General features: G+C 40.1%; 1 protein-coding gene across 1 annotated transcript; it reads left to right on the forward strand.

The window, feature by feature from the left end:
- Positions 891-1,553, forward strand: LOC104759959 (ubiquitin-conjugating enzyme E2-16 kDa-like). Its single transcript, XM_010482822.1, has 3 exons — positions 891-972; positions 1,050-1,177; positions 1,287-1,553. The coding sequence occupies exons 1-3, from the start codon at positions 891-893 to the stop codon at positions 1,551-1,553; spliced, it is 477 nt and encodes a 158-aa protein (XP_010481124.1).

Consider the following 11,604-nt stretch of genomic DNA (forward strand, 5'->3'; position numbering starts at 1 on the left):
TTTTTTTTTTTTTTTTTTTTTTTTTTTTTTGGCGAATTGCAGAACTGAATGTAATTAATTGCAGAACTAAATGTAATCAATTCGAATTTAATGCTCTGTGTATGTGAGACTTGATGGCTGAGTTATAATATTTACGGGATAACGTAAGGCCATGTGACGGCTGATTTATATTGATTTATAGCTGAGTGATCACAAGTAACAATTTGAAAGTAAATGAGTAATATATATGACTTGACGCTGAGTTATAATATTTACGGGAAAACGAAAGGTCATGTGACGGCTGAGTTATAGCGGCCTATAACGTTATGGCTGAGTTATATATTTCGAACGGCTGAGTTATCTACTTCGTACGGATGTGTGAGTTATGGCTGAGTTATATGACTTGACGGCTGAGTTATAATATTTACGGGAAAACGAAAGGTCATGTGACGGCTGAGTTATAGCGGCCTATAACGTTATGGCTGAGTTATATATTTCGAACGGCTGAGTTATCTACTTCGTACGGATGTGTGAGTTATGGCTGAGTTATATGACTTGACGGCTGAGTTATAATATTCACGGGAAAACGAAAGGTCATGTGACGGCTGAGTTATAGCGCCCTATAACGTTATGGCTGAGTTATAGCCATCAGAGGCTTGTAAAACCGTAATTGATTGAAGGCGTAATACGCGAAGCATCGCTTTAGTTCGGTTATAATTACACATTGAAGGGGTAAGAATTATGTATTTATGAAGCCGAAGGGGTACTTTTTGTAAACCAAAGCGACGCTTCGCGTATTATAAATAGTTTTTGCTCTCCACTTACACATCAAACCTTTGTCTCACGAAAACTCCTAAATCATCTCTCAGATCCGAAAAATCTGTATACCTTCTTCCTTCAATCCGTCAGAAATGGCCAGTCGTCCTCCTTCAAACTATATAAGGACTGATTTGAAATATCTGAACAGGAATCTTTCGCCAAACGTCACAGCAGGTAAACACATACATCTTCAGATTAGATTTTTTTTACTGTTAAGGATAAAAGAGATTGAGTGTTTGCCTTTTTATTAGTAACTGTTGATGACGACATTTTCCGTTGGGAGGCCACTCTAATCGGACCAGTGAACACCCCTTATGAAGGGGGAGTGTTTAAAATGAGGCTTAGTTTTCCACCTGATTACCCAAGAAGTCCCCCCAAGGTATCTATTTTTTATTATACTCCTTTTTATTTTAGCAAGCATGTTTATTAGGACTCCTCTTTTTGCAGCAACTAAATAGTTTTTTAAATAAAATTTCTTGATAATACAGGTTGTTTTCATCACAAGAATTTGCCACCCAAATGTATCAGATAGTGGAGGCATTTACCTAAAAGTTTTGAGGACCGACGGTTGGATTCCCACTGCCTTGCCGATTGTTACGCTTTTCAAGGGATTAGTGGAGAAGTTGATTGAACCAGAAATTTATGATGAGGAACAGACCATTGAATATCTTGCCAACCTCTACAAATCTGATAGGAGAAGGTTTGAAGCAATGGCTAGAGAGATGACAATTCAATACGCTGGGAGTGGAAACTGACATAATAGTTCAAATCTATTTTAAGAACCCTTGAATAATTGATCTTGTATTTGTTCTTTTTAATTAAATATTTCAGTCTCTGCTGTTATAAACTCCATTTTAAAAAATATTTTTATTCAGAGATACAAATTGTTTTAAAACATTAGAAACAACTTGTAAAGCTTTTAAAAAATCAAACCAAATTGATATATATCATTATTATAAACAATTTGTTAAACCTTTTAAAAGTTCTAAAAACCAGATATACTCTTGTAAATGAATGATATATATAACTTGACGGCTGAGTTATAATATTTATGTGACGGCTGAGTTATAGTGAGTTGTGGCTGAGGTACCATAAGAAATAATTTGAAAGTAAATGAACGATATATATGACTTGACGGCTGAGTTATAATATTTACGGGAAAACGAAAGGTCATGTGACGGATGAGTTATAGTGAGTTATGGCTGAGTTATCACAAGAAATAATTTGAAAGTAAATGAGTGATATAAATGACTTGACGGCTGAGTTATAATATTTACGGGAAAAAAAAAAGTCATGTGATGGCTGAGTTATAGTAAAAGAGATTGATAAAACACCACTAACAACAACATTAGTTTGCTTGAATCCATAACCATTAACAACAACATTATGGAAACATAATCCCATCATACACTATCTCATCCTGCTATCTTAAATAGACCAAACATGATCATATAACCAAAAACTATCACATCTATTATCACCTTCATCCTTGCTTTCAATTCTGATTTTGCATCTTCAACCCTCTGAAATAGCTCTTTCTCAAGCTCCATTTTTAGTTTTACAGTTTGAACAGAGAAAGACTCTACCTCATCCAACAGTGCCTCATCGACCCACTTGAAGACGTGGTCATCATTCATAAGCTATCAAGGTGATGGAGACAACAATTTGAACAAGAACAGATTCAAATAAACCAACAAGAACAGATTCAACATAACCATGAACAGACTCTACCTTCTTTGCAGCTACATACCCACAACGGAAGTATCGTCGACAAGGATTTGACTCCGATTTCGAATTTTTGGCCACGATTGCTTCTCCACACCAACATCTCTTAGGTACGCCAACAACTGTACCTCGTCCTCTCTCTTGGATATTTGATGCACAACTCGAATCTCCAGATACATTGCTCATGATTTACGAGAATTTGATTTTTTAGGGTTTACGCATTCGACATTTGGGGATTTTAGTTTTTAAGAAGAAGAACATCACTTATGGTTTCCCGCCAAAATATCGCTTATGGTTTCCCGCCAAAATATCGCTTTACGGCTGAGTTATAACCATTACTGGAACACGAAAGGCCACATAACGGCTGAGTTATAACCATTATTGGAACACGAAGGCCACGTAACGGCTGAGTTATAGTGACTTATGGCTGAGTTATCACAAGAAACAATTTGAAAGTAAATGAATGATAAATATGATTTGACGGATGAGTTATCATATTTACGGGAATTCAAAATGTGGCATCAATTCATGTTACGGCTGAGTTATAGTGAGTATGGCTGAGTTACCTCAAGAAACTTTATGAAAATAAATGGCTGACGGAAAGTCTCGACGATTCATGTGACGACTGATTTATAAATCTTTAGTGGCTGATTTATCATAATACCGGCTGAGTTATATTAATATGAAACATTACAAAAAGAAACAAAAATAAAACAAGTTCAGGGTTCATAAAGAAGACGACGCTTTGACATTACAATGGAATTCACTTCTAAAAACCGATGAAGAGGAGGAGGAACCATGAGCTTTTAGTTAATCCCAATCAAGAGGAGGAGGAGGAACCATACACTGGTCGGCATCGAACTCCGCAATCTCTCTCATCTCCTCTAACTTCTTGTGCTCTGTCTCTAAGTCGACAAGTTCTCCAGCAAAGATTTGATTCAGTTGGTTTAGTTGAGCGTCGATTAGTTGCACTTGATGCACGAGGACGGTCTTCTCTTCCTTCTTCTTCATATGCTCATCCATCATACGCAAAATTTCTGTGTAGCGACGCTTTGACTCCGCCTCGACCGCGTCTCTTGTCTGAGAAAAGGCTTCAGACACGGCCAATAGTGATTCCTCTTCCCACTCGTACTCTGGGACTCTTGCTGGCGATAATGCTTTGTCTGCCTTGCGTTTTTGACGTCTACAGGAACCCTCTCCGTCCATAGCTCGGCTATCAAAATAAAAACAACCGTCACCAACTGATAGGTGCAATGATCGGAAAATATGCAATAGATTGAGAGGGGATGGAGAGGAGACTTACGTATGCAATGATCGAAGGATATATTGATATTGGTTGTAGAGGAGATTTGTAGGTGCAATATATTGTGAGCGGAGAAGAAGGAAACGATACAATGAGTAAGAAACCGAAACGATACAATGAATTAAGAGAATATAAAGGAAAAACAATAGGTTAACTTATGGAAAAACGAAAGGTCACGTCGATTATTAGGTTAACTTATGGTTTCCCGCCAAAATATTGCTTTACGGATGAGTTATAGTTTTACGGATTCATGTGATGGCTGAGTTATAACTATTTGAAGAAATGAACTTTGTTTCTAATGATAACTCAGCCATAATTCTCATCAATTCATGTATTGACTGAGTTATAGTAAGTAATGGCTGAATTATCAGTAGGAATAATCTGAAAAGGTCTCGTCGATGCGTCTATTACAGGAATAACTTATTGTTTCCCGCCACAATATTGCTTACCAATAAAATTACGTTAACTTGCAATAATTTTATTGTTTAGTTTCCCGGCAAAATATTGCTTTACGGCTGTGTTATAGTTTTACAGGAAAGCGAAAGGTCACGTCGATTCATGTTATGGCTGAGTTATAATTTTAATTTATGGTTTCCCGCCAAAATATTGCTTAACCCTAAAATTATTTGTCTATTTATTACCTATCAACTACAAATAGAACCAAGTGATTGAGTTATAATATTCCCGTTTTTAGTCTATTACCTCTCAACTACAAACTAGAATAAAATTATTTTTTACAACACTATGTCCGCTATAGCACCCAAGATGCCGGATCTCCCCGACGACGTTTTCATCAAAATCGTTTTCCTTGTTGCAGAAAATGCTGCAGAATATGGTGGATGGACTGCACTTGGTTCTATTTTAAGGGCTGGTCGTAGGGGGAAAAATGCATTATACAGTAAAGAAGTTCTAAAGACAACTGCTATCCTTGCCTTTGTACTGATCCCTCATCAGAGATCAACACATCCAATGCCCCTGATGGTGGCCTACAAAATGAAGGGCGGCACATGCCTTTCTTCGTCAGATGCTTTGAGGCTGACAACCCCATTGCCATTTACTTCGAAGGGCTAAGGGTTGTTGCAGAGGATAGAGATATCCAGCGTGGGATTGATATTCTCAGTCTTATTGTACCGGCCAATCCTTATGTCACCTTAGCATGTGGGGTACTAATTATTTGTCAAGGGAATGAGGCTATGGCCGTCCAATACCTCCAGCTGTTGGATGCAAATCATTATCCTCTTTTGTCTTCGGATACCATGATAACCGGTAATTATTTTCTGGATGATTTATCTCGTTATAATACGGCCCCAACAACTCATACTCAGCCACTCATCGCTATCCTGACATCCCGCCACTCCCTTCACCCGCTTGTGCTGTGATGTGTTGTTTGAATTATGGTTTCCATTCTCTCCGCTACGGAGACTATGAAATCATGTGCGACAAGTGTTACCTTCTGTGGTTGTCCCTCAAAGTCTCTGAGATCCTTTAGGGTTTCTAGCAGTGATTTTTAGTTTTACCATATCAATTCGTGACTCTAATTTCTGTTTATTTTAAATTCAGTATTTTCCATTAGTTTCCCATCTTTTTCATGTATTAAACGTCCCTTTTTTCTTCGCCTAATTCTATGTATCCACTTTTCATGCTTCCACATTTTTGTAGCTACTCTCACTTTGAGACTGACTTATAGTTTTACGAGAACACGAAAGGTCACGTCGATTCATGTGATGGATGAGTTATAGTAAATAACGGATGAGTTATCAAAATGAACAATCTATATGGCTGAGTTATCAAAAGAAATGTTTTTTTAATTATTAAGTTAACTTGCCAAAATATTGCTTAACGGCTGAGTTATAGCTTTACGGGAAAACGAAAGATATAGTCAATTCATGTCATGGTTGAGTTATAGTGAGTTATGACTGAGTTATCAAAAGAAACAATATCAAAACAAACGACTGATTTATACGACTGATTATATGGCTGAGTTATATTTTCTGACGGCTGAGTTATGAAAACAAAAGACGCGTTTCATTAAATGTGTTGCACGGTCTTTTATAGTTATTCTCGGGACACAGCGGAAATTTTGCTGCAGTCTGATTGGTGGACTCAGCGGCTGTTACATCCCATGACTTTATACAAGTAGGGATGAAGGTTGGGGGAATAAATAACCTCCCACCAGCGTAAGAAATAGAAGGATGCCAGCAACAACTCGATCCGCATTGCTGAGACATGCCTGGGAAAGGATAGCCGCCGCATCCGACAATCCGGAGCCGGAAAATCCTATCCCACAGGAGGTAGGAGAGACGTCCCGATCTCGTGAGGTCGCTCCGAACTCAAATACTGTCGACCCTGGTGTGTCTCCCCTTCAGCTAGAACTCCGAGAGTACCGAGCTCGGCGAAAGAGGATGGGCGCGTATATTCGGGCGCTTCGGCTGAAACTTGACCAGCTCCATCGTTTTTACCGTTTAGAGGGAACCATTCTAGTCCTGGAAGACCTTATCGTCGAAGGTTACTTCTTTGCACACTGGCGAATGGTCCGTCTACTTGATGAGCACAAGGCGTGCAAAGAACTGGTCGATCAGATGGATGTACCCGATCTCCAGAAAGGCGATCGCGAACCCCTGAGGGAAACCGCCTTCCCGTTCGTGACGGATGTCTGGGCCTATCGAGCTTGCTTGACTAGGTTAATCCGATACGTCAATTTCCTGGAGTCGTCGGGTGAAGCCTTCCGCGAGCGCCATCTTCTTGAAGGCCCATGTGCCTTTATAGAGGACATGATGTCCAGAGGCTCCGGATTGCCAATCGAAAGGCTAGAGGCCTTACAACGGGTACGAGATTTCTGTCGAATTGCGGTGAACGAACTCGCAGTGGAGGAACCATTGGAGACTGACATATCTGGCCCAGCTCCCGTTCTGCGATTGCAGGACCGTCCAGAACGCTAGAGGGTTGGTGGCGAAACTTTTCGATCGGGCTCCCCCGACCAGAGATCTCTCGTTTAGGCGTTGTTATTATATATATTTTTTGTTGTTGTTTGGATGAAGTGTAATGGAAACTAATCAAAACGATTTTAGTGAAGTTTAATGTCATGGCTGAGTTATAAAATTTACGGCTGAGTTATAGCTTTTACGGGAAAACGAAATATATAGTCGATTCATGTCATGACTGAGTTATCAAAGAAACAATCAAACGACTGATTTATACGACTGATTATATGGCTGAGTTATAGTTTATTACGACTGAGTTATCATGATACAGGACGAAATATATCGTCGATTCATGTGATGGCTGAGTTATAGTGTGTTATGGCTGAGTTATAGTGTGTTATGGCAGAGTTATACTACTTGACAGATGAGTAATACCACAAAATAAAGTAATAATACTTTGACAGATGAGTAATAACACAATATAAACTATAGAGCACAAGTTTTCGCATTGTGCCCAACTTGCTTACATCGCGAACATGCGTGTTGCTTCCTAGGGCGTTTATTTTCAGTGGCAACTTCCAAAGATGATTTAATCCTACGCTTCTTTGGTCTTCCTGGCTGGTTCACAACAATCGGAGGCAAGCACTTCTGATTATCCACAATTTCAGGAGCAGGGAATGATTCATCTGGAGGCATGATTGAACCAGCCCATCCGTTAACCAAATCGACACTCCTAAATTTCGTATCGCACATGGATATACGAGACACATCCATATGCTCTGCAGCTGCGATTGCATGGATGCATGGTATTTTCTCGTGGTCGAAACGACGGCATGTGCAACTTTTTATTTCTAAATTTACAACATGCAAAGATGATCCATATTTCACTTGAACACGTACAGCATCAATCGTTTGTACCTCCATAAGTCTTGCTCCGGTGACACGGTCCTATAAGGGAGTAGAACAAAAAACAAAACGCTTTAGGCTGAGTTATGAAAACAATTATGGCTGAGTTATTGAAACAACAATGGCTGAGTTATGGAAACTATAATGGTAATGGCTGAGATAAGGAAACAATTACGGCAGAGATATGGTAACTGTTACGGCTGAGTTATCAACATTGACGACTGACTTATGTAAAATTACCTGTAATAGTTTCTCAACACCTCGAGTGAGCGTTGTTTGCTGCGATTTCGCATCCTCTCTCCGTTCAGAAAACCATCTGGTCATCATATCCCGTATCGATTCTAGAAGTTGAACTATGGGAAGACTTCTAGCATTTGACAGTGCATGGTTCATTGATTCTGCAATATTCGTTGTCATTAAATTGTACCTTTCACCCGGGAAATGAACACGCGCCCACATTCGGACACCAGCTCGTTGGAGGTATCCATGTAGTTCGGGATGACGTGCTTCAATCTCATTGAAAGCCTCATTAAAATCAGTTAGCCTAAAACACTTTGCCGCTTTTTTCACCAGAGGGAACAAATGTTTTCCTTTGAACTTCACCAAGATGTTCGTATACAAATGGTAATTGCAAATTCCACGTGAAGCCAACGGATACACTTGACCAATCGCTTTCCTNCGGGACACAGCGGAAATTTTGCTGCAGTCTGATTGGTGGACTCAGCGGCTGTTACATCCCATGACTTTATACAAGTAGGGATGAAGGTTGGGGGAATAAATAACCTCCCACCAGCGTAAGAAATAGAAGGATGCCAGCAACAACTCGATCCGCATTGCTGAGACATGCCTGGGAAAGGATAGCCGCCGCATCCGACAATCCGGAGCCGGAAAATCCTATCCCACAGGAGGTAGGAGAGACGTCCCGATCTCGTGAGGTCGCTCCGAACTCAAATACTGTCGACCCTGGTGTGTCTCCCCTTCAGCTAGAACTCCGAGAGTACCGAGCTCGGCGAAAGAGGATGGGCGCGTATATTCGGGCGCTTCGGCTGAAACTTGACCAGCTCCATCGTTTTTACCGTTTAGAGGGAACCATTCTAGTCCTGGAAGACCTTATCATCGAAGGTTACTTCTTTGCTCACTGGCGAATGGTCCGTCTACTTGATGAGCACAAGGCGTGCAAAGAACTAGTCGATCAGATGGATGTACCCGATCTCCCGAAAGGCGATCGCGAACCCCTGAGGGAAACCGCCTTCCCGTTCGTGACGGATGTCTGGGCCTATCGAGCTTGCTTGACTAGGTTAATCCGATACGTCAATTTCCTGGAGTCGTCGGGTGAAGCCTTCCGCGAGCGCCATCTTCTTGAAGGCCCATGTGCCTTTATAGAGGACATGATGTCCAGAGGCTCCGGATTGCCAATCGAAAGGCTAGAGGCCTTACAACGGGTACGAGATTTCTGTCGAATTGCGGTGAACGAACTCGCAGTGGAGGAACCATTGGAGACTGACATATCTGGCCCAGCTCCCGTTCTGCGATTGCAGGACCGTCCAGAACGCTAGAGGGTTGGTGGCGAAACTTTTCGATCGGGCTCCCCCGACCAGAGATCTCTCGTTTAGGCGTTGTTATTATATATATTTTTTGTTGTTGTTTGGATGAAGTGTAATGGAAACTAATCAAAACGATTTTAGTGAAGTTTAATGTCATGGCTGAGTTATAAAATTTACGGCTGAGTTATAGCTTTTACGGGAAAACGAAATATATAGTCGATTCATGTCATGACTGAGTTATCAAAGAAACAATCAAACGACTGATTTATACGACTGATTATATGGCTGAGTTATAGTTTATTACGACTGAGTTATCATGATACATGACGAAATATATCGTCGATTCATGTGATGGCTGAGTTATAGTGTGTTATGGCTGAGTTATAGTGTGTTATGGCAGAGTTATACTACTTGACAGATGAGTAATACCACAAAATAAAGTAATAATACTTTGACAGATGAGTAATAACACAATATAAACTATAGAGCACAAGTTTTTGCATTGTGCCCAACTTGCTTACATCGCGAACATGCGTGTTGCTTCCTAGGGCGTTTATTTTCAGTGGCAACTTCCAAAGATGATTTAATCCTACGCTTCTTTGGTCTTCCTGGCTGGTTCACAACAATCGGAGGCAAGCACTTCTGATTATCCACAATTTCAGGAGCAGGGAATGATTCATCTGGAGGCATGATTGAACCAGCCCATCCGTTAACCAAATCGACACTCCTAAATTTCGTATCGCACATGGATATACGAGACACATCCATATGCTCTGCAGCTGCGATTGCATGGATGCATGGTATTTTCTCGTGGTCGAAACGACGGCATGTGCAACTTTTTATTTCTAAATTTACAACATGCAAAGATGATCCATATTTCACTTGAACACGTACAGCATCAATCGTTTGTACCTCCATAAGTCTTGCTCCGGTGACACGGTCCTATAAGGGAGTAGAACAAAAAACAAAACGCTTTAGGCTGAGTTATGAAAACAATTATGGCTGAGTTATTGAAACAACAATGGCTGAGTTATGGAAACTATAATGGTAATGGCTGAGATAAGGAAACAATTACGGCAGAGATATGGTAACTGTTACGGCTGAGTTATCAACATTGACGACTGACTTATGTAAAATTACCTGTAATAGTTTCTCAACACCTCGAGTGAGCGTTGTTTGCTGCGATTTCGCATCCTCTCTCCGTTCAGAAAACCATCTGGTCATCATATCCCGTATCGATTCTAGAAGTTGAACTATGGGAAGACTTCTAGCATTTGACAGTGCATGGTTCATTGATTCTGCAATATTCGTTGTCATTAAATTGTACCTTTCACCCGGGAAATGAACACGCGCCCACATTCGGACACCAGCTCGTTGGAGGTATCCATGTAGTTCGGGATGACGTGCTTCAATCTCATTGAAAGCCTCATTAAAATCAGTTAGCCTAAAACACTTTGCCGCTTTTTTCACCAGAGGGAACAAATGTTTTCCTTTGAACTTCACCAAGATGTTCGTATACAAATGGTAATTGCAAATTCCACGTGAAGCCAACGGATACACTTGACCAATCGCTTTCCTTATTGACTTATGTCTGTCGGAGATTATCGCAAGATCCTTTTCGTCTGGAATGGCAACTTTGAGTTGTGTAAAGAACCAACGCCAAGACTCATGATGTAGTACTTTTTGTATCAATTATTTATCAATCCACAATTTGCAATCAATCAACACACCAAGAATACACAAAATGCTTAATCTATTCTAAATCAGATAAAAGTTCTTTTGTCTCCAACTTATCTAATTAAATGATTCAAATAAAAGAAACAATAAAATACAACTAAAGGCAAATAGAACACAACTAGCAAATATACTGAAAATCAAGAATTAACAAGAAAACCTTGGGCAAGGTAACTANTTATCAAAGAAACAATATGAAAACAAACGACTGATTTATACGACTGATTTATACGAATGAGTTATATTTTATGACGGCTGAGTTATCGTGATCCGGGACGAAATGTCTCGTCGATTCATGTGATGGCTGAGTTATAATGAGTTATAGCTGAGTTATAGTGCGTTATGGCTGAGTTATAATACTTGATAGATGAGTAATAACACAAAATAAAGTTATAATAATACTTTGACAGATGAGTAATAACACAAAATAAACTATAGAGCACAACTTTTCGCATTTTGCCCAACTTGCTTACATCGCGAACATGCGTGTTGCTTCCTAGGGCGTTTATTTTCAGTGGCAACTTCCAAAGATGATTTAATCCTACGCTTCTTTGGTCTTCCTGGCTGGTTCACAACAATCGGAGGCAAGCACTTCTGATTATCCACAACTTCAGGAGCAGGGAATGATTCATCTGGAGGCATGATTGAACCAGCCCATCCGTTAACCAAATCG

This window comes from Camelina sativa, chromosome 17 (genome assembly GCF_000633955.1).
Source record: "Camelina sativa cultivar DH55 chromosome 17, Cs, whole genome shotgun sequence".
Classification (NCBI taxonomy): Eukaryota; Viridiplantae; Streptophyta; class Magnoliopsida; order Brassicales; family Brassicaceae; genus Camelina; species Camelina sativa.

Excerpts from the sequence above, each read along its gene's own strand:
- LOC104759959 (XM_010482822.1), top strand. The coding sequence starts at position 891 with ATGGCCAGTCGTCCTCCTTCAAACTATATAAGGACTGATTTGAAATAT. Across the intron at positions 973-1,049 it reads TTCGCCAAACGTCACAGCAG|TAACTGTTGATGACGACATT; the intron begins GTAAACACATAC and ends CCTTTTTATTAG. Across the intron at positions 1,178-1,286 it reads ACCCAAGAAGTCCCCCCAAG|GTTGTTTTCATCACAAGAAT; the intron begins GTATCTATTTTT and ends TTGATAATACAG.